This window comes from Rutilus rutilus, assembly GCF_951802725.1.
Source record: "Rutilus rutilus genome assembly, chromosome: 4".
NCBI classification, from domain to species: Eukaryota; Metazoa; Chordata; class Actinopteri; order Cypriniformes; family Leuciscidae; genus Rutilus; species Rutilus rutilus.
The window spans coordinates 10,467,287-10,491,992 of NC_140212.1; the positions used below are offsets into that span (position 1 = coordinate 10,467,287).

General features: G+C 37.8%; 1 protein-coding gene across 1 annotated transcript in view; it reads right to left on the bottom strand.

The window, feature by feature from the left end:
- Positions 1-482: 482 nt before the first annotated feature.
- Positions 483-24,706, bottom strand: part of hmga2 (high mobility group AT-hook 2) — a 30,178-nt gene continuing 5,954 nt past the window's right edge. The window contains exons 3-5 of the mRNA XM_084408205.1: positions 22,278-22,328; positions 5,422-5,454; positions 483-3,261 (exon numbers count right to left, since the gene is read on the bottom strand). Coding sequence (XP_084264331.1) covers positions 3,217-3,261; positions 5,422-5,454; positions 22,278-22,328 — 129 coding nt within the window. The 3' untranslated portion in view covers positions 483-3,216. The remainder of the gene's footprint in view (positions 3,262-5,421; positions 5,455-22,277; positions 22,329-24,706) is intronic.

Sequence of the window (24,706 nt, forward strand, 5' to 3'; positions counted from 1 at the left end):
CATCTGTTTGAACCATACAAGAAAAGAAAATCACATTTGCGTAAAGTACACAAAAAAAAGAAAAAAAAACGCTAATCAAGTATATCTCAATATCTACTAATTTTTCAAAAACATAATCATATATGCAATATACAAAACCCGAACATATTTTTTCAAACCTGAAAGAGCGTTTCAAGTTTCTTTTGTTGTTTTTTTATTTGTTTTTCATGTGATGTGTATTTTGTGTGTGTGTGTGTGTGTGTGTGTGTGTGTGTAGTTGCTTTCTTTTAGCACCTTCTCCCAGCTGAACTAAGATGAAAAAAAAAAATCAAATTTAAAACGTTTGTAAAACAGGATTTTGTGCAGTCCTAAAGCCTTTTTCAGTACACATCATTTGAATCCGTACTGAAAGAAACCAGGCAAAAAAAATAAAAAAAAATAAAAAAAACGTTCCGTTTTCAAGACTGGAGGTAGGTATTTGTCAGCTGATTATTATTTATCCATTTTTATCCTTTTTTTTTTTTTTTTTTTTTGAGGTACATATCTGAATAGTACATAGGAAACTAGAAATTCAGAGCAATAGTGGAGAGGGGGAAAAAAAAAAGAGAGAAAGAAAAGAGAAATTAATTCGCAACAATATCATTTAGTGTCATACAAGCACTTGATCCTTAGAAACCATTGAGTAAATCAGTACAAAATATATATTCAAGTTAAAAATTTAAAACAGACATCCCAGCTGCAGAGACAGAGTGTCTAGTTACAAATGTCAGATATATGCTAATGTGAAAAAAGAAAATTAACTAGAACAAACACAGTAATTTTTTTCCCTTAGCTGCATGATTAGTTCTACATTTGACTACAGACCTCAGAATTCAGTTATTACCTGCCCGACTCTCACAAAAAACATTTTGCAGAGCGCTCGCCTGCCCTTACGACAAGGGTCGCTTTCAACATTGGCACTCGCTGCCATCCCCTGCTTTGTAATGAGAACTCTACAGCAGCGCGCGTCTTTTTGAGCTGGTTTGCTGGTTGAAGAAATCAGAGGTAGTTTTGAAACGGTGAGGAGATATTGCATTGGTGACAGCGCTGGCGTACTTTAGGATCCGCCGAATACCGTTCGACGCCCGTCGCTGCGGTTCAGGTATTTTTGTGTGTAATGAGGTATAGTGTGGTTTTGTTCCTGTGGTTTGGGTGTTTCTTGAGGTTTAAGTCTTGACTGAGTTGATACATTTCCCTTTCACTGAATTTGTCAGAAAATTATGTTCTTAAAGCTATGCCATACAAGAAAATAAAAACTCAATTATGTACACGTATGTTAATTATGCAAAGCCGAAGTCACGAAGGTATGTACAGTAGAACTACTGTTCTGTAGTAATGCTAAAAACAGTCTCACACTGAGACATTTAATGTTTGCAGTAATCAGTAAAAAAAAAAAAAAAAAAAAAAAAAAATTCACCACCAAGGACACGAGGGACATGGATTTGATACTAAAGGGATAATTCACCCCAAAATAAACATTCTGTCATTATTCACTCGATCTAAACCCATAACGCATTACAAGTAACACGAGTTACGGAATAAGATTTCTTTTTAAGTAACTGGTAAAGTAATGCATTACTTTTAAATTTACAATAAAATATTTGAGTTACTTTTTCAAATAAGCAACACAAAAAAATGAAAGGAACTTTACATTTGCCAAAAATAGAACTTGTTTTTTTTATTTCTTTTGTTATTAAGCCGAGGTGAGAAAAAGTAACGTAACTCATTACTTTCCATAAAAAGTAACTGAGCAATGTAATTAGTTACTTTTTAACGCAATACTGTAATGCATTACTTTCCCCAACACTACCCATATGACTTTCTTTTTTCTGTGAGCAGATGTTTTTACAGAATATTCAAGCTGCTTTTTTCCATACAATGAATGGTGACTTAGGGCTGCTAAGTTACAAAAAAAGCACAATAAAAGTGGTCCGTATGACTCATGCACTATACTTCAAATCATAGGACAGCTTTGGGTGAAAAATAAATTGTAATTCAAGTTCTGTCATAACAGCTCTCAGAGAGATTGGCATGGTAATGGATATGGCAATGTTAATGTATTTGGTCTTGGTGGAATAGATCTGCTACACTGCTGCAGAGCAAGTACAAAGACTTGCTACTGCCAATACATTCACAGACATTGCTGCTGGACATGTAACATACATGAAATAACCCCCGTAGCAGATCTATACAGGTGGAGCTGGGGAAGGTGGAGGGTTTCTGAAAGCGAGCTGCAGACCGTTAACAGCAACCAATGCCAAGTATTTGAATGTTAAGCAGCAAGCTCATTGGCTGCTGATGCCACAGAGACCAATCAGCTGCGCTATGTAGATAACGATGTGATCGCTAACACACTGAGTTAAGGAACAATCAGCCTGCGCCATTTAGAGTTTCATGACAGAACTTTGTATTTGTTATGCACTGAAACACTTTCTTGACAGCCACCATTCACTTTTTTTTGTGTATAGAAAAGACCAGTTTGGACATTCTTTGTATAATCTCCTTTTGTGTTCCACGAAAGAAACGATAGGGTCAGTAAATAATCAGAGAATATTATTTTTTAGGTATCCACTTTCAAAATGTTCAATTTCAGTAACTAATAGGTTAAAGGTTCTGGTTGGAGTTTTAAGGCAAATGCTTTTAAAGCTCACTTTCATTTTGGTCAAAACCTCAAAATGAAGTGGACAGAGAAGGGAAAATGGTCTTTGGTGGTACGGTACTGTAAAAAGGGGGTTCTTGTGCGAATGGGTGTGTCCATTCAAAGCTCCACCCAGATATAGGAAGCACTACATGCTGAATGACAAAACCAGACAGTTTCACCTCCAATGTAGCCTGGAAAATCAGTCAACAAGAGTGTGTGTGGCGCAAAGAACAGCTGTAGCACATATTGTGTGTTTAACCCCTGCACCTTTGTGCTTACAACAGTTTGTGGGAAGTGGAAACAGCAAGGCGGCTCCAATTGTCATCTGCAAGATGTTTGTTTGCATTTGCGTCTTTTTTCGGGTTGCGCTCTGAGGTGTTGTGTGTGTTTATCACAAAACGAAGCCAAACCAAAATAAACGAATGAGGAAAAAACGAAAATAAACAAATGAAAACGCTCAAACGAAAGTGTGAAGTCAACAATAAGTGGTCAAGGCAGTCTTTTCCCTTGGAGAGAGCTGACAGCTGGATGAGGTAGAGGTAAAATCCTGTGGTTGCTTAGTCCTCTTCTGGCTCCGCCTCCTCCTCCTCCTCTTCTTCTTCCTACAAAACACAACAGTGGTTGCTCATCAGTCACCACAAAAAGACTGCGGTTAAAAATGTTCTTTTTCATGAGCTTAGACAGTGAACGTCCCACAGCTGCTGCCAGGATGACCACCATTGAAAGGCCGTTGAATGGGGGCTGGGGAGACGATTGGCTTTGGGCACTTTTCAGAATGAAATGGATTTCATTTTCCACATGGCTTCATTTTATTTGGAAAGGCTAACTGACACAATTTATAACCCTCTTCTTTTCCCAAGCCGCTGTGTTGCTCCCATTCAGGGGAAAGGCCGTGGCAAAAGCCTGTCTGCATTATAAGAGCCAAACTCCATTCATTAGTGCGGCAGACACTTCAGCTGTGAAGGACCAGCTAAGCGCTACCATGTGTGACATGGGCGAGTGAAAGAATGAAAAAAAAAAAAAACTCTTTAATCATATTCGGACACCCCCAGCCACCAATCGTGCTTCCAACTGAAGTGACACACAGACCAGAGAATATCCGCTTAGTTCCAAACTCTTATTTGCTTGAACGGAACATCAGATTTCTTTCGGCAGTTCGCTCTATTTTAGCACTGCAACTGTGAAACATTTTTCAGAATTCTAAAATTCTTTTTGCATTGATTTGTTCTGAACATTCCTTTTATTAAATGACATTCTCATGCATTGCTTGCTCTTTCATTCTGTGAGCAATGACAGGCACAGATGCAGCACTCGAAAAACTCTAAAACCTCAATGGAATTCCTGAAAAAGTAGGATTACCACACGCTTGGTTTAACCATCACCAACAAGGAGAAAAGATGGTTCAGCGATGGTAATTAAAACCCCCTGTTTTGGGTTTATGGCGGATCATTGGTTCCCTTTGAAGTTTAGGGAAACTGAACACACCATATTAACAAAAACAATACTATTAGTAGTATTATTAGAGATGTGAAAAACAATATAACATAGATTAGTCAGTAGGTTGCATGAACGATGTGTTGATTAATTAAGTATGTGTTGACATGAGACATTTTTAAAAGTGACAAAGTTTAAACTTATAATAGCGTCTTAAAAACGCAATGCGAGATGCTTAAAAAACAGTGGCCAAAAACGTTTGTTCTCAGGAAGGATTTCATTACATTTATTTGCCTTCCATTTCAGAGATACCATCTCGGATTACCTATAGATACCAGTGCAGTGTGTGTGAGCACGTATATGTTGGACCCTCCAGTATGGCGCAAAGCCATCAGGGTCTGTGCGTTCCCACATAGCATCAAATCAGGCCTCAGTTATGCATTCACACTGTAAACTGGTCCGCACCAGCGAACAAGAGGAGGTGAGCAGATTCCTGGTAAATGTGTGGAAGATTGTGTGGGGGAGTGAGAAATTGGCGGTTGTGTTTTTTTTTCTTTGGGTCTTTCTACTCTAATCAAGACAACGTACAGCAAACATCATTAAATCGAGTGATGACATTTGCAAGTTAAATATATGAATCTGTATGAAAACGATTTTTTTTTTTTTACAGTGAATAGGTTTGATTGTTGTTTATGAATATTTTATACAGAGATGTCAATTAATTAAAAAATGTAACTGAATTAATTACATGGTGTGCTGATTAAACGAATAATTACATATATCAATATAGAAAGTGTAGATAAAAAGTCAATATATGGTTAGTTTTATTTTCATATTTTCAAGGCATGATTCATTTAGTCGCATTAGCAGCCAGCATATAGGCAGCAGACTGCTGTCTTTCTTTTCTTCCTGAGCACATTAAAGCAGCGCTGTGCACAGACAGAGACTTTAGAGTCGACTCCATTGTTAATTCGCTGAAGGAATTTTGACAAGAGAAGAAAAAAAGGGGCAACTCTTCAAAACTAATCCTGTCTGCCAGATTGCATATCCATCTGTGAGCGGATGAAACCAAAGAAGACTGGGATTCCACACATAGTGCTATAGGATTTACATTAGCCTTAACCATGCAGGTCTCTCATCAAACCAGAATTATGTCCCCCTTTCGCTCACTTGGGTTTTTTCGAGGACTTTGTAAACCCAAACAGCCAATACCCTTCCTCAGCCAATTGGACTTTCATGTATATATGAATATATATATATATATATTTATATGTGCTTGTCAACCTGCTGTATTAATTATACATGGAGCAAGATTTTATTTGACATACCTGAGCGGGCTTTTCCTGAACCACTTGCTGTGGCTGAAAGACAAAAAGAGAAACAATGACTTTATGAATGCAATAAATAACTGCCACAGTGAGAATACATATAATTTGGATTTTGAATAATGCATTAGGAACATAAACATACTCATAGTTCTTATTAATGATTCAAGATCACTGAAACCATGAGAGGAGAAAGTATTTTTCTTAAAGAATTTAAGCCTTTAAAAATACTTTTAAATGTATTTTTGTATTTAAAATTTATACAATCAGATCACGACAAAACACTTATCCCTAAACAGTTTTAAGAATGATAGGACACATGTGCACATACAGGGATGTCCGCAGCAGTGCCTCCACAGTGCCAAGATTGCAGTATACAATGCCCAGATTGTGCCCTACTCGCATTACATCATAAACGCTAAGTGCTGCCACCCCACAGGAAGTGCTTCTAAGACCGGAGCTTGACAGCTGAGGAGTCCTCCGCTGTTCTGAGAGCCAGGCAAAAATAAAACCCTGAGAGTCCAGTATTTGGAACCAAAGCCAACCACTGCCGATTACACACACACACACACACACCATTTGGGATTGTTGGGAGCAGCTGGTGTGTTTTGTGCCAGCTCTCCCTAGAATGCTATCAGGCTGTAACACAGTAAATGTCAATACCGGATGGAAGCAGGCGAAGAATGCAGCTGGCGATAAAGGGAAATTGGGAAAATGATGCACACATTCCAAATGGGATGGACAGAACACAAATATACTTTGCAGACCGCAATAGATATGGAGGAGGAGGAGAATTCCAACACCTTCCTGATTGCATCTATTTACAAACACATGAAATACAAGATGCCATCTGCACTTTACGACTAACAGATGACACTGGATGTCAAAACTGCACTGTGTTACATCACTAATGATACTGTACATGCACAAAAGTACCAAATTTATACCGTTGTACCAAAAACTCAAGCATATTATAAACCAGAGCCCCATTGAAAGACCCTTTTCTTGTTGGCACTGAACTTGTTACCCTGCACACAGGCACCCAGAAACCCAGAACCCTCTTGTCCGTCTACCTCTCAGCACAAAAAGAGAAACCACAGACTTGTCTTTCACAGTCTTTCAGTCATTAGTAGCTGACACACCAAATCACTTCTGCAAACTCTGGTGAGATGAGGCCTAGAGGAGATCTGAATGACTGTGGGACTCTCTGGTGCTGTGTATGACATGCACTAAAAGAGTAAGTATGTTCCTAAAAAGCTGAAGACCCAACAGCCATCTTCAGAGAGCCCTCCACAGAGCGGCTTTTTCTCTACAGATCAATACAAACAGTCAGTGTCAGAAAAACTGCTCTCCATAACCTAATCTGTGTGTCCAATACTGGGTATGTTTTGATTGTGCCACAGTAAAAAAAAGAATACATTTGACTTAAATTGCAATTGGATATTTACTTTAAATATAATTGGAGTTTATATAATTGGATTTAATGTGGTAACATAAAAGGAAGGTACCACAAAAATAAAAATAAAATCATTCTTTTATATATCTAGTTAGGACCAAATAAGGGGAGGGTATGACTCCATCGGATATAGGCTATCAGGTGACATGGAAAAAGCTCTTAGACACTATTTGTGTCCCAGCGGTAAATTTGGGGTAATCGTTTAGAGATACATTTAGCCATCAGGTCCTGCATATCCAAATGTCTTAATTATAGATACCTTGTGGACAAAAACTCTCATAAATCAACTACTTCTTCACTGTTTATGTATAAGGTGACATGTTTCTTTTCTGTTCTCTGCTCTGTACACTTTATTGTTAATGGGATCTGGATTTAATGTAGGAAGTCATGCTCAGTGACCAAAGGAAAACTAACTGGTGTGAAAAGCTCATTTTCTGTCTTTTGTTGTGTATTGAGTTAAATGCTGTGAAAGGTGATGTGAAAATGTGATTAATGACCTCAGGACATATGAATTGCTTAGTGGGTTCAAACTAAGCAGGTATAATAATTTCTATATAAAATATGTTTATATATTAAAATATTATTTTAATATATTTGTTGTATATTAGTATTTATGTACTGGGCTTGGCAACCGACGTCACTGCGCAGTGCATTCTGGGACGTAAACAAGAGGTCGGCGCCATATTGTGAGGCCACATCGGGCGAGACTTAAAACAACCACTTACTACACGAAAACAATGTTGAAAAGTCGATTAAAAGAACGAAAATGTACTATACAGAGACAAACTTCTACCTGACGCAAGAAAACGGTACTTGGAAAAGATGCCATTGATCGGAAATCTGTATGAGGTGCCTGCAAGAGAATGTACTCGAGACCCGACGATATACCTCGTATTTACCAAATATTTATTTGTATATTTTGTAAATATTCATTTTTATAATCCTATCCATTCTTTACTTGTTGAGAGTCACCCATTTAGTTTTAGAAGACTTAATTTGCTCTTATTTGTGAACTATAAAAATATCCGTCAAAGCCTTGTCTGTGGTATCTAAACAAATCATTTAATTCACATGAATAAACATCATTTAACAACAAAGAGTTTTTACATATACGTTTCAAATTAGATCCCATGTGCAAATATGAAGGCTGTTAAAATGGAGGAATGCCGAACCATTTGCAGTGACATTTTAACAGCTTTGCTTTTCAGTAGGTGAACTTCCAATGTAAAGGCTTGTGTTTATAAGCGAACAGAAACTGCACTCTGCAGAGGTTGTTAAGGTCATTACATTTTTATGCCAACATGAGAACAGAGCAACTGCTCAAATATTATTTTAAGTTGTAAGTCACATTCAGCGTGCATCACAAAAATGTGAGGCTACATTGCAGTTGGCGTGATCGACTGTGACCAGAAGTGTCCTACTACAGCATTTAAAGCCAAAGATGTAACCGCATGCCAAATGCAAAAACCCATTCCAGCTGACCACTCGATGTCTTTGGTGGTCACAGCTTTGATTAAAACCATTTATATGAATATACAGGTTGATCTGAACACTCCACATTGCTTCTATCTTACTTTTAAAGAAATGCACCTATATGAGAATCTAAACACAACCTGAAGGAATCTCAAGCCTTTTGTCACTGAAGAGTAATACACCAGTTATAGTGAGCTTCCAAGCTCTTAACACTGCAGTGCCAACTGGCCTCGGAGTTCATTGCTTGCCACAACCCGCCACATTGGAAACAAGTTCTACTGTGAATTATTTTCCAGCCTACAGCGTTACGCATGCCTTGAAACTAGGAAAACGGAGACACCCACTGCGCTCAGGAATGATAACACTGATGAACAGTATCTCCAAAATAAAAAAACAATGGCAAAATGGTAGAAAAGAATGTGGCATCCCTTTTTTTCTGTTGGGAATAACAGAGTTGTTCACACAAAAATCCCCATAATATTTTTTATTTGTTTAAAAAAAGGTTTGGAACGGCGAGAGAATTCATGATTCAGTTTTCATTTTTGGCTGAACTATACCTTTAATGTTTCTTTAAATAGGTAGTACTACATCTTACTTCAAGTACAATTCATCCCTTTTCAAGTAATTCTTTATTTTATTTTATTAAGGAGTTAAAATAATAAGATAAGCAACATCTTCGACATCCAATTAAATCCTGTCTGGACTGGCGGCCTCTTTTAAAGTTGTGCTAACCTTGACGGCACAATCAGTCAGTGTGTTCTCCAAAAATGATGAAGCGGGTCTGAGATTTTTCCAAGAGAAGGATGTGTGGGTGTACCGTTATGGACCAGAAAACCCACAATTCCTTAACTTAGCATCTAAATCTCGAGGCTTAGGAAGAAAATGGCACGGCAAACTCTCTTCTTGTTAAGATTATTGTCATAAAATACTCCAGCAAATACTCGGATTTCAAATAATCTTCCAGTACATATTCTGCATCAAAAGGTGATTCATATTGTTGTAGAAATGTTTTCTTGCTGCCATGGTCTCTGATCCTGCTTTGAATGGAGGGAGGATCTTTAAAAAATTATTGATCACTGGAAAATATGTTTGGTAGACATGATTTAGGAGATGCTTCATTCTTCAAGAATGCAAAGAGGTCTTTGGGCCAGTTACACAAAGACATTATGTAATGGTTGCAAGTCAGCCTCTGGCACAGGTACCTGGGGACAAAAAGCTGAGAGCGTGCAGCTGCACGTCTCGGCAGCTCCAGAACAGAACGTGCCGGAGCAGAGCAAAGCCAAGCTAGTGGAAGACTCCTGCTCTTAGGACCTGGCATGTCTTACCAAAACCATTCTCTGCGCCAAGAGTCATTTACTAAAAGCTTTACACTGTGGGGAATCCCTCTCTGCTCTTACAAGAAATGCACTGGAGATGTTTATGTCTCTCTCTCTCTCTCATTTATTGCCCCTGTGATATTTGAATCTTTGTCCTAACAACAAAAAAATGGAGGACATCTATATCTGAAATCTCTTTCGATTTTATGTCTTAGTATGAGGTGGAATTTTACATTGGGAAACCTTACATTATTACACAGTTTTGTCTTCTGTAATAAAACAATTAGGTGAATAAGCAATAAAATGAATCTGCAAAAAACAGGAATTTTATTTAAAATTGATGCTGCACTCCTTCCTACACACCAACTCTCTCTATATTTATGCAAACTTTATCCCACAGGACTACTTTTGAGGAGTATAAGCTCTCTGAGCACGTCTACACCAGACGGAAGTATGTACAGTAAAACAATTTTAACCTATTTTGTCTCTTTTTACAATTACTAATGATTAGACAAAGGGAATCTGCGCCTGCAGAAGTCCTTAGAAAACTCAGAATTTGTTGGCTAATTTGTACGAATTTGATACTCTCAGTTCCACCTAACCAGAGATGATATACAGTAGTTAACTAAAATCGTTAACTAAATCACGGCCAAAGGAGTACACTTTGTTTGAAAGGCTTGCGCGCTCAACTGTGCACGAGACGAAGCGGAACACGGAAAATGAGGTATACCCAGGCCTTAATAGCATATAAATAATACTACAATTGACTGTGTTTAAACTGAAAACGGCTTGATTTTTTTTTCATATACAAAATATAATTTCATGTTTTTTTGCTCTTTTGCAAATTACCATACTTGGTGTTGGCATTTTCAGCTTCCAAAATGTCGGTGCATCCCTAGTGTAGTTCTCTCAGCTTTATATAATACATGTTCATGTGTTTAAATAAGCAGAAATTTGTTCCTATTTTGTTCCTACAGAAAAGGTCTGCAGGTTCCATCTGAGCCTATATGAATGTCCAAATGCGTACTGTTACAGAGGCACTTTAACATGGTACAGCCCATGAGACCCTTTCCTGCCCATAAGCCATATTCATTTTACCTGACTGCCTGGTAAAATAAAGAGGGAAAGTTTAGAAAAATGGAATGCAGCTCACATTTGCTTTAAACTTATACGGCTAACATATGTTTTGCGTTTGTGGAGAAAAAAAAAAAAAAGCCCTTACTTGAACATAGTCTCCTTAGGGCTGCTGACAAGAATTCCACAAAGACAGGAAACATAAAAAAAACACTCTGCTTGATTTGATGAGGCAAACTTATCCAAGGACTCCCTCACTAGAGGCGGACCCCACAGACGAGCCACCCAGTAACTGCACCCCCTCCGCTCCTATGAATAAAGGCCACATGTTCTGTTAAACTGGAGGTGGAAGTGGGGAAAACAAGCCAGACATCTCCAGGGTACAGGGCCACAGCACTGGCTTTGTGATCTCCCTTGGAATGCCTTCACCGGTTCGGCCGAATCTGAAGGGATTCTGGGTCCGAAAGCACCCCACCTCTCACACATCTCTTCTCGGACTCCAAATCAAGCACCCTCCCCAACCAAACAGTGCTGTGAATGCCACCTATCAGAGCCGGCCTAAACCCTGCGATTAGGGGGAATTTGCCGAAGGGCCCTTTGTAGAAGAGAAAAATGTCTGCCAGAGCAAGGAATGTGGAAAATTCCTGGCAGGACAAGCAGCCTTTTGTTAGGAAGGTTTTTTTTTTTTTTTTTTTTTGGAGGGGGGGTGTTCTGGAGGGAAAGAAAAGCACAGACAAATTGGATCTGGTCCGTTTGGGAGCCTCTGCTGTTTGAAGTGAAATCAGTTCCCAGAGTTTCTCAAAGGAGAGAAGAAGAGAAGGGAGAGGGGTGGCGGGGGTCAGCACAGAAATTCAGGTTTTTTAATTCAGTTTCACAAAACTTTCCAGGTTTGAGGTTTTTTTTTTTTCTTCTTCTGTTCTTGAGGCTCTGTGCTCTTTATTGGGAACTGAGTCAATACCTCAGTTGGTCCAATCCAATGCTTTAAATACTTCAAATATGGGGTTATAGATCTCAATCTCTTTGCCAAAGTCTGTTTCTATTCTACTAAATATTTCAACTCAATCAATAGTAAAACAAAAAAAAAACTGCAACAAACTTGCATTGAACACAATGTATACATGTTTGAAGTATGTCTGTCAACTGAATAAATTATAATAATGATAATGATAAAACAATAATAAATAAATAGCATAAAATATGATATAAACATGATTTAAATATTAATTATATTTCATTAATACTAATATTATAAATCTTTTATTTTATTTTATTAGTCAATACTTCATAATTTAAAAATAATATATATTACATAAAATATTTACATGCACTATACACACACACACACACACACACACACACACACACACACACACAGACACAAATATATTATGTATATAATGGCCCAGACATTGTTTCTGTTACTTTCTGTTAGTATTCTGAAGAGTGACTGCAGAGGTAGGATATGAATCAAAGTGACTGTAACATGTTTTCATGGAAATGTCCTGCAAATGCCTGGACGTCAGTGAAAGAATGTATGTGCGCAACCCTCTGTGTGAACCGCATCCCTGGTACACGGCCATATCATGATAAAGGCCTTGTGTCGCAGAGGTGTCACCATCAATAATGTATGTCACATACCTTACCCTGTTCATACAAACACAAAGGTTTCCTGTCTGCCTCTCGCAGTTTTCCTTTATTCGTTCACATTACAGCACCACCCCAGCATTGATGCTGCCATTATGGATTGATTAATTAAGTGCCAATTTTAAGATAGCTGTTGACTACAAATGTTGACCAAAAAATATAATTTATTTTTTAAATTGAAACTTGATTTTTTTCTCTGTTTGTGAGTAAAGCTTTTATTGGAACACCATTCACACTGTAGCTTATATTAGCCAATCAGAAACCTTGAAGGTAATTCTTTGGAAACCTCAACCAACGGCACGTTTTCTGCATGGGTTCTGGTCAATTAGAAAAAAAGTGTGTGTTTTACAGTATGTTTCACAAACTTGTTCTGAATAATGGCTCCACATTAAATGTATCTATAGAAACCAATTTCAGTCAGTCAAAATATATATATTTTTTTTATCTTATTGTGACTTATCTCATAACAAGAACTTAGAATGTCTTAAAAATGATTTACAAGTTTTTCTTATGTCGCAGAAATGGACTTCCATAAAAATACAGATTATCGGCAGGAGAAAATAGATACAGTATCGTGATGTTAAAGCCAGTTTCCAGGTAACTGAGACTTTATTTCTCACAAATTTTTACCAATGTGACTATTTCTTAGCTTAATGTTATTTCACAATTTTTTAGATGGAAACAAGTTTCCATATGAGGTAAAAATATGGCAATACAATTTTTCCCCACAAGCTACAACATATTAATCTACAAATTAATCTACAAATTATAAAAAAGAAAACTCTAGAATATGTAATCTCTCTGATATGGGGAAACCCATACAGACCCATATGAGGTATACCATGTTATTATAATTGTGTTTTTCCCCAATGCTTTCTCTTACACATTTCTATCTCTCTCCCATTTCAATCTTTTGCCTCTCACATTCTCATCTCCGGAGCACCTATCGAGGCAGCTGTTATGGTCGCTAGCTCAGAGCAAAATGATTAAAGCGCTTCCAGAAGCTGGAACAGGAAAGGGAGGGGGGGGCAGCGAGAGATGAGGGAAAGAGGTCACAGGGGTCACTGGTGGAAATCCGTTGAGGTGGTCCCAGCAAACTCCTGCTGTGTGAGTAGAGCCCCAAACTGAACACACGCCTCTGTTGGCAGGAATTCAGCTTCTCGGGCCCCAGATAGTGAGGAAGAGCGAGATAGAAAAAGACACGTGAGGAGGGGAAAGGCTTCGGGGAATGCAGGGAATGAAGTAGAGATGTCCACTCTCTCTCTCTCACGCTGTATCTAACTCGCACAGCCGTCCAAGTGAGGGACAGGAGCGGCTCCAAGCCACAATGTAAACTAAGCTTTTGCAAGTGCATACTTCAAGACCCCAACTCCTGCCCAGGGTTTCAATAATTGCTAATAAAATGTTTGCAGCTCATTACAAAAATCCACTCACCATCCAACTACGACTAATTGGGAGAGTCTTGCCAAACGAAATCAAAACTATGAACAGTAACTTTTCCGAACATGCTGCATGTACAAACAAGAAGTTTGTTTTAACCCATGCACAAGACCATATTATTTATGCTGGCAAACCATTAAATTGTCAGAAAGGCGCTTTAGCTTTCAAAGTCAACATGACGGGACATTCACAACCCTGTTTAGTTCTGTAATGTCACATATTTCTGAGTGAAACAAAGCACCCAACGAGTTATTAATGTATGGCAAAACTGGAATTGTTTGGATCATGAATAGTGGGCATTACATATCAAAATGAATGAGAGCTTGTTGTCGACTGTGAAGGTGATAAAAATTGTCTCTCAATGTCCGAAGATTTTACCTTTAGGAGTACCGTTAAAGGGACAATTTTGTACCCCTTAAGCCCTGAGGCATTTTTAGAGCTGTTTTTTTCTAAGTGACACACACAAAACTAAACATATATAACTATATAACTATAGCAAGGAGAGTCAAAAGATAGATTTTTTGGGAAAATATAAATTACATTACATTTGGACATTCTCCTGCTGAGAAACTGCTGATAAAAGACTATTTTTATTTTATTTTTTTTATTATGATTTTGCATATCTTTCTTGTTTGAAATGCAATAACTAGGGAAGGAAATACGGTAGGGGGGAAATTCTTTTTTGGTGAAGTTCCCCTAAATGTAAGCTGCATCTGGATCAAATTTGTGGTGATAGCATAAAGTAATCAAAAGTTACAGCATTTGGAACAAAGTGTGTTCTGAGTGACACACACAAAACTAAAGACTCATAACTCCAAAACGATAGCAAGGAGAGTCAAAAGGTAGGCGTCGTTTGATAGAACACTTTTGAATTTTTTAGAAAATATAGATAGCCTTTTTGTTCAGTCCTTGAATGGGCATTTTTAAAATTGTTCCTCCATGAGGAATACTAATTGTTATAAAATGCTGTAAAAAAAAAAAGTGCCATTTTCAATGATCTGTGAATGTTTCATGAGCTGTATGATGTTTTTGACACATTGCAGTACATACTACAAAAATGTATTTTATAGATTATGAAAAAAAGAAATTATATTTATCAGCAAATAACTCAGCACTACTTAGTTTTTCAAATTGGCTACATTCAATGTAAAGTTCAGACTCTAAGCTTTCAAATGACACCTATTTTGTGTTAATCAAGGCATTGTTTTTAAAAAATATGCTAGGTGGCGCCCACGTGTGGTACACACCGGTTAAGAGCGACTACTTGGCACTCGTTCAGAGTTGATCCAAGTGGGTAGATGCTTTAAAAAGATTCTAAGCTTTGAGATGATACATATTTTGTGCTATTCTACGTTTGAAAACAAGCACGGACGGTTCCGGGAACATTGGAAAACACATTGCATCCCGGAAAGCCAAGTATGCATCACTTTGTGAGGAATATCTCGTGATCAACGCAATGGATTATGTTGTGCTCTTTGTAATCGTGAGAATCTGCTGTCAATAAAGATGTTCGATATTCCACAATTCATGCATGTTTCATGGAGATATGAGCTAAAACGTCACATCAATGCATCTATATACTGTGCAGCTTCATGTGTTAGAAGTCCATGAGAAATATCTTTAGATCTGAGTGATCCATTTTCCACAATTTATGCATGCTTCATTGAGTTATGAGCGAAAACGCGACATCAGTGCTCCATCTACATACAAGGCTCTGTGTGCACCTGTGTGTGTTCGTGTGTTACAACTACATTAGGAATATATTTAGATCTGAGTGATGGATTAGGGTGAGTAAGGGCTCTTTTTAATCGTGAGAGTCTGCTGTAAATAACGATGTTCCATTTTTCATGATCGATGTATGTGTCATGAAGATACGAGTGAAAAGGCAAAGTCAAAGCTACCTTGCTTGGCTATGTGCGTCTGAGTTTTTTTGTGTTAGAACTCCATGAGGAATATCTTTAGTTCTGAGTGATGGACTATGTTGAGTTTGGAGTCATTTTAATCGTAAGCATCTGCTGTATATAACGACGTGTCATTATGCACAATCGGAGCATGTTTCATGAAGTTACGAGCGGAAATGTGTCTTAAATTCAGCATCCATATATATGATTTACATATGGGTCTTGAGGGGCTTCATGTACAAAAACTCGCTCAACTCCGTTTTAGAGGGGTTACTTAGCACTCATTAGGAGTTGATCAAAGTGCATTAAAATGATACCTATTTTGTGTTGTTCCGTTCAATGGGGGTTAAAAAACATACATAATTTCACCACAAAAATATTGTTGTGAATAAATCTTGAATCGTCCATATATATCACTCAGACTACTTAAATAGTTCCATTCACTGGGTGTAGAATTGCAATATAACATTTCACTACTCGTTTCTGCTTAGTTATTTATTAATCAGGCCAACAGGAAGTCCTGCTATAGGGAGCATTCTGCAGATCCCCTGCACCAGGCGTAATGTTATCTGCTAGATTTGCTTCAGCAGCCAAAAGACTGATTTATTGCCCCCCTCTTCCTTTTCCGGGTGCTCCTCCTGCACAGGTGCGGAGATGGACCGGGTCCGCTGTGCCAAGCGGACAAGCCGCACTGTGTTGGGGAGGTGGGGGCATGTTGGAACGGACTATCTCTGTCCTCAAACAGCTAACATTATTCAGTTGTGCACTGCAGTTCCCTTTCATACTGCCAACTGGCCCGTGTCCAGCGGGTTTACTCGTTCGGTTCCTCTGCAAGCGAGACCATAGCGAAGAAGGGAGAAGTTCTTGTCTCTTTTTGCGCTCTCTCTAGGCTTGCACGGCCCTCCATGTGTGAGTTCTCACTTAGCCAACAGCCCTGCCTGTTCGTTACCACAGCAATAAGTGGGAATGCCGGCAAAGACAATAGATTTACTTCCCATGGCGTCTTCAAACCGTGAGGGATGTCACATGCATTCAAAAGATCTGACCGAGAGGTTGACGCTATGATGTCCACCTCATCTTACGCCAAGAATTCCTTTGATATGAGGTTGACGACAGCGCCTTGATTCATACTCGCTCTTCCCTTCCCAGGTGGTTCTTTCCACCAATGTTTGTTGGATCACAACGACCTCACAAACATCTGAGCAGGTCGCTCTGTAGCTTGTAGCTACTGCCAAATTAGAGGGAGGAAAAAAAAACGAATTGGGACGTCATAAACCTAACGCTCGGACTTTGACTCCCACCTCTAGGAAGAGACGAGGAAATGAGTGAATGAATAAGGCACAAATGAGCGGAGGACAGGAGACGGTGGAGAGGAAGTTCTCTCTCATCTCACACAAGGATCTGCTGCTTTTGGCTGAAGGACAGACAGTGTTGTCAGGTGGTGAGGAGTGGAATCAGAGCCGAGGGAAATGGGAGGGAGAGTCTGGCAAGGATGAGGGGAGGCGATCGGCGTTTCGAGGGGGAACAAGGGCTGCGATTGGGAGTCATCCAACAGTCTCGATCTGGTGGGGAGGCTCGGAAAACCCTCAGTCGCTGCCAAAGTGTGAAAAGATATTTTCTCTCTTTTTTCCCCCCTTCTTCCCTTTCTTAATGTGTCCATGTGTGAGGTGGGAGGAGGGTATTGTGATGGGAATTTGGTGTCAAACATCAAAACCTTTTTATAGCCTTCGTGAGCCTCCCGGGCAAAATATTGTACTTGGCCCCCTGGGCGTTTCTAGGCAGGAGACTCGGCAGTCAGCTGAGGTCCTGTCCTGCTCTGAGTCAGTGGCTTGGCTTGGTCTTTCAGCCTGTTTTTATTCCTTGCATTTCCTATTCCACACTAGATGGGACTGAAATAGTAAGATGCTGTCAGCTTTGTTTAAACTTGTAAACAAATCCAAATGTTTGAAGAACGCCACTTTGAAAGTCCATGTTGAGTCATACGGGTGTCTACGTGGGCTACTACATTTGTCAACATGGAATTAAAACTGACCCTATTTACTTTCTTAATACATGTTCTTGATGCATGATTCATCAAGGCACATTATAAAAAAAAAATTCAAATTCAAATAGCCTATTTCATCACAATTTTATAACTTGCTCCGACTTCTCTTTCCGTTTGATTCACCCAGAGTAATGTTAATGTAATATTATGTTAAGCAAAGGCCAAATATCAATTTAGACTGTTTCAGGGTACTGTCATTGTTGATGTAATGATTGAATGACAGTCCATGCAATAACTGCTATGATATTAAGAATCAAACAAATGTGGGCTGGTTTTTTACTCTTAGAAAAAGTGTTGTACCTTTAAGTACCTTTAGGAATACAACAGGGACATCTTTGTTCCCCTAATTACCCGAAAAGGTTCATAATAGCACCTTAAGGGTACATATTAATACTCTCTAAGGTACTAATGTGAACCTTTTATGGGTGGATTAATTCTGTTATTTAAATGTGATTTTTATGCCATTTAGTTTCCTGAACACTGCATCATTATTGTAGCTTTATAAAACATATACTATTACATTAAATATGTATATTATTTTATGTTTGTTTATTTCACAGCTGGCACAGCTAAGGGTTATATAATTCAATGCAAAAAATTGTCCTCCCTAATAGTGAAAAGAATAAAAGTATTTATAAAATTTGGACAAATCACAAATATGTATACAACGATTTTGTATATTGTTATCTTATGTATATATGTAGATAGATGGATTGGATAGATAGACAGGTAGATAGAAAAGTGTTCATTCAGTGAAATATGTGTCTATATGTGTCTATAATTTTTTACTAAAAGTTTATCTGTGTTTTTTGTTGTTGCATTAAACTTTTTACATTACTTGACATTTTACTCATACTTCGGATTACTTGATTTTTCACCTCATTCAAAAAAGGCATTAAACTTTTATTTCAAAACAAATGCATAAAATAAAACGCTTTAAAAATCAATAATATGATTTAGCTGTAATGTACAGATTTTTGAGCTGAACATGGCAGGCTGCTGAGAACATATAAATATTCTTGTTATCAAGATAAACAACTCAAGGTCTTAGAACAACTTTTATTCTTATCACTCTGGGGGAGGACAGTTTCTCTTGCAGAAAACCAGCATCCTCACGTAGCAGCTGTGCCACCTGCGAAATGTTATTTTAAGAATCCCAAACCATTCTACATCCTCTCTGACTGCTGAATTTCCTGTCTGATAGCATGATGCTCAATGCATACATCTCAACAGAGGTCATTTTGAAGCTGACGAATGCCCTAGATGAATGAACCGGTCTTGGTGAGCTCTTGGTAAGTGTCTTAAATGTCTCCGGTGGAATGAACATGATTAAACCATTTTTTTCTCTCTTCTCATAGCCAAAGCCACCTTCCACTATTAACCATTTAGGGGGGTGGAGATACTTAGTTGGGGGAGGGGGCCAAAGGAAAACATTCCAGCGGCCCCTTGTAGCCAAAAAGGATATGCTATAATTAGTTCCAGGAGGGCGAGCAGTAGCTGAATGAAGAAAACTGACTTGTTTATCTAGAAGAGGAATGGCAAAACTCTTGTCAAGTCCACCCTGAGTATGTGGAGACCGCCACGCAGACTCTTGGCCATGTTAATTCATCTGTGACCTGCTAAACAGATCATAACCCACACACAATGACCCATACAAGAGGACGGAGGGCTGCAGACGCACACGTTTCCCGTTGCCCATTCATAAAAAAGCAGACAGGAAGACAAAAAATGTTGGTTTTCTGCCTCAGACTGCATTGGCTGAACTCAATAAAGCCTTGGCACACATCTGGAGATGCAAGGCTCGTTTTTTTTTTTTTTTTTTCAGACACCCAAACGTTCCGATCGGAGCGCTATCTCTCTCTCTCTCTGCTTTCCATCTCTGACTCATTATCATTCATACACTTGGCCGCAAGTTCATCTCGGACACATTCACAGGATGTCATACCACTATGCCCACTCCACATTCAGGATGTTTGTAGAATGACTACAGTCTGATGAATATGCCTCCAGATTCACACCAGCTTGTAACACTCAAATCAACTGCAACATGTGTCTATGTGCAACAGAAAAAAGCTTGCGACTGTATAAAGTATGTTAATTGCAGAAACTATGTTCATTTTCTGTAACACTTAGGTTTAGGGTCCAATTCTCACTATTAACTAGTTGCTTATTGACATGCATATTACTAGGATATTGGCTGTTTATTAGTACTTATAAAGCACATATTAATGCATTATTCTGCATGACCATATTCTACATCCCTTAATTCTACCCAATACCTACTACTATTAATAAGCAGTAACTAGGAGTTTATTGAGGCAAACGTCGTAATTAAGTTTGTTAATAGTAAGAATTGGACCCCAATCTAAAGTGTGACCTAAATTTTCGGGGGAAAAAAATTCCTTTGTAAAATTGCATTTTAAAAAATATATGAAAAAATAATATAGAAATCCATGAGAAAAAATCTCTTGTTCTCACAGGCAGTCCTTGCTAGTTAACCTTTGACCCATAATAGCTTGTGCTTCAATAAGGAAGACAAACAATTATTTTTCTGGTTATATGTCTTTAAAGATGTGAAAAAGGACCAATATGGAATCTTAAACTTCATATTGAAGGATGCAAATTTTTGGTGGATAATTGATTAACGTCCTCTGCAGCCAAGACAAAAAAGTGCATAAGCTAGTAATGAGATCATTATCACTTTAAACATAAGTACTATCAATTTCATTGTGTTGAATGTTTATAATAAGGGAAAAACATACTCTTTTCTTTGCTATTCCAGTTGCTTTGTGAGAAAAAAACATTTACAAAGTCTACTTAGCATCTACAAAGTATATTGCTCCATTATTTATTTGTCTAAGGCTAACTGACATCAGTGAGTGGGTGGATCAAGCGTGTGTGTGTGTGTGTGTGTGGGAGTGTGTAACTGCATCACGCTGCCATCATGAAAGAGCAGCCGAACGCACCTTTGGGCATCGGTACAAAGGAAACAGGGCAATAAATGTAAACTTTATCAGTTCAGTCCAAAGAGTTCAGCCGTTCAGACTCTCAATCTCACAAACTCATCAATTAAACTGACACTTCTAGATCATGTTTTACCCTGGTATGTAGTCAAATGCCTTTTAAGGTTTGATGCAATCTACTGGTTTTGCAGCAATTTAAATAACACCAGTGAAATTAGGGATGTGCAAAACATATTTTCAAAATGGACTTTTTAAAGTTGCCTTTCTATCATTTTCTCTCATGGACATATGCTGCATTAAAAATGCAACACTATGGTGACAAAAACTGAAAAAATTCTATAATTGATCTATGATGATCTATAATTGATCTACAAACCCTTTCTGTCCCATATTTCACTGTCCACATATATACATGATAAAAGTAGTATAATGAAAAGTAGAAATGTGTCCATGCGCAAGGCTCTTGCATTCTACAGATGCTCCTTTAAGACTTCCCTCATTCTCTGACCAATCTAACCCTTTGAGTGTCTCATAAAGTTTAAGTTTCTGTCTTAAAACAGTCCGATGTGGCGGGGAAAAGCTTAACTTTAGCACGTTAGCTATAGGGGCTCAGCCGAGACCTGGAGGTAAAGGGTGTTTTGGAACAGCTCGGCTCACATGTGACTCAAATCGCATTCCTGGATGATAGAGTCAGATGGGGCATGTTTTCCTCCAATACAAATGTACTCATTTCTGTATTGAACCAATCATATCAGCCCATCACTTTCCTAAAATCGTATAGAGAAATCAGATGTGACACAATTTTAAATGTATGTCTAGGGGCCTCGGAATGCTTTGCTTTTCCTGTCTGCCAGAGAAAAATCCATGAGGACACAGAGTCGGCATGCCACAAAGGGTTCATTCTCTCCATATCTCCCTGCAGTTATCCTGGTGGCACTTTTAACTGCCTGCCGCTTTGCTTCTCCAGCTATCAAATGTGTCATTTGCAGACTGATAAACACTGCAAAATTCAGGTTATCAGAGGAATTATTGAGAAACTGAATTAAAACAATTGAATTAAAAATTAAATTGTCTGTTGCACATTGGCGATCAACTGAATAAGTGATTAAGTAACATGTACATAACTGTGTGTGTGTCAAAGAGTATGTTTTTAGGTAAAAAAAAAGAAAAAAAGAAAAAGAAGGAATATAGTCATGCTTTTCTACAACAGTGTTGGTAAATTAAACTATTTGCGTGATGTTACATTCATGTTTGTATGTAGGTATCATTAATAAATCCAAGACTGCACATATAGGCAACATAAAAAAAAAAAGTGCTCCATAAATGATCAGTTGTCTGATCATCATAATGCAAATTAATGTATTTCATATTAAAGAATCTTCGTAAAATATCATGGAAAAAGAAACATGATTAAAAATAATAATTGTCCTTTTTGTGAAACACTGAAAAGCAATGCTAATAAATTTGTATCGATAGTTTTGAAAGGTATATGGGATCATGCTGCAATGGATGTGTCTAGTTATATACAACTAATGTAAACAAACTCACCCATTTCCTGGGTCTTCCTCTAGGTCTTTTCTCCCCTGTGGTCTCAGCTTTCTGCAAATGCCAACAACCATGAATTAGTGGTCGGTATTTCATCAAGTGCTTTAAACAAATTTTTCAGGCACACAATTTGTCACAAGCAGAGTCATTTTCATATATGGCCACAAAAGGAGAAGGTGAAATGCTAGGGTTCCATTTCCTCTAATGCTTTTAATACATAAAGAGTTTGTAAGGTATATCCGGGCCTCCAACAATGGACTGTCTCCATTGCCCAAGTTCCTGGTCTGTGCAGCGTAATATTTCACTAGAGGAATTTTATGCCATTCAAGTGTAAATAAGAGCACCATTATCAGCAAACCCACCCAGATAAGGGCCATGAAAGACAGTTATGGGGTTTCAATCACAGCGGCTCCAGCTTAATAACAGGGGCCCATTGAAACACTGTAAAAATAAAACACCTCACAGGAAAATGTCTTTATATATCAAAAAAGTCTTGCAACACCCTGTTGCTAAAGTAGTTTGACAGTAAATTCTTCCATTAATAGCATTTAAGTTTTCCGATTTGACGGTTGTCTGATTTAAGACGACCAGCATAGGATTCCCACAGACATTTTGTGTTGTTTAAGCAACAATTCCATCGCCCTCTGAAATTGTAAGTGAAATAATTTGACAGGTGGAAGCAGGAGAGTCTTTCCCCCGAGGGTTTGAATGATGGTGGCTTCCTTCTATGGTCGAAGGCAATTAACAAGACAAGACATGTCTTCATTATTTATAGGATATAAAGTTTTCTTCTGGCCGTGGGCTTTTGTCATGCAGAGCCCTGCGGGAAACCTTACTCAAATCATCAAACATCTATGAATTCTGTGAATGAACCAGGAAAGGTAGGCGTCAAAGGTATCATGTTTGTCAGCAGAGTACATCCAAACGAGTGAGACACAAATCAATGCTGGTAGAGTATGCATCTCTATCGCTAACCTATTAACAACACCATCATGCTTAAGCATTACACTAATCTGAGAGAGTTACCAAGGAAGTGTCATGAATCATGAGAGTATATTTAACTGGTTTATGTCAAAGTCAAGGACGTGAATCCATAAATGTGTAGCTGACATTAAATAAAATGTATTTAGTAATTAAATAAGCTGATAATCAGTTTGTATCATTCAGCTAAATTCATTCAGTTTTTCATTTAGTTAGTGTTGTTTTTGTTAACTAAAACTATTAAAATTGTTTTCGATAATTAAAATAGAGCTGAAATAAAATGAAATGAAAATAATTATTAGAGGAAAACTTAGATTAGAAAGGTCGCCTTGCAACTAACTGAAATAAGTGATTTTAAGGGTGTTTAAGTCATTTCAACTTAAATTACATTAAACTGACTTAAAAAAAAAATTTTGAATCTTGTATAACTTATTAAAAAGTTGAAAATTGCTTAACTTATTTTGATGAGTTATGTTTTCATAACTTATTGATCATATAATTTTTTACAGTGAAAATTATAAAAACTAAAACAAATAAATTAAATCTAAATAGCAGCATTAAAAACACACCAATAAAAATGATGAAAGCACATAACAAAATCATTAAAACTTAAACTAAATTTAAAATCAAAACTATATGAAAATATGAAAATAAAGGGTAATTCAAAATATTAATAAATACTATAAGAGTATATAAATAATACTAAAATAACTATGAATTGGATCAATGATCAGATTCAATAGAATTATTTATTTCATGAATTGGACAACACTACTCTCAAAAATGTACTACGCTAGGGAAGATATCCAGAATTTCAGGAAATTTCTTACATTTTGGTTTTTCCTCACACAACGCTACATGGTATATGGCTATATGGCTTCGGAAGACTTGAAATATCGCAATCGAGTCATATTGGCAACTATTTTTGGAAATTCTGGACAAAAGATTCACAGACCCGCTTTCTCTTTCATTATATTCTTCAAAAAATGTATCTTTTGTGTAAAAAAAGGCTACAAGAGATTGTCACTTGGACAGTACCCTTAAAAGGACAACTTTCTTCCTTATTTACCCCAATAACGTTCATAGTAGTACCTTAGGTGTACATATAACTACTCTAAGGTACTAATATGCATCTTTTAGGAGTAGATAAATAACAAAGTTGTCCCTTTAAGGGTACTGCCCCAGTGACAAGCTGTTGCACTCCAAATTTTTTTTTCTGATAATAAAAAAAGAAAGTCATATTGGGTTTGGAAAGACATGAGGGTGAGCAAATGATGACAGAATTTTTTTGGGGGGGGGGGGGGGGGCTAACTATGCCTTAAGGATATTAGCCTAAAGCCTTCCAGCCCATCGGCTGTCCTGCGGGTTTTATAGGTAGAAAAGCCAAATGGCTGCTCTCTGGGACTTCTAGTGTTACCCATACTCTCATACATGGTTGGAATACTCCACAT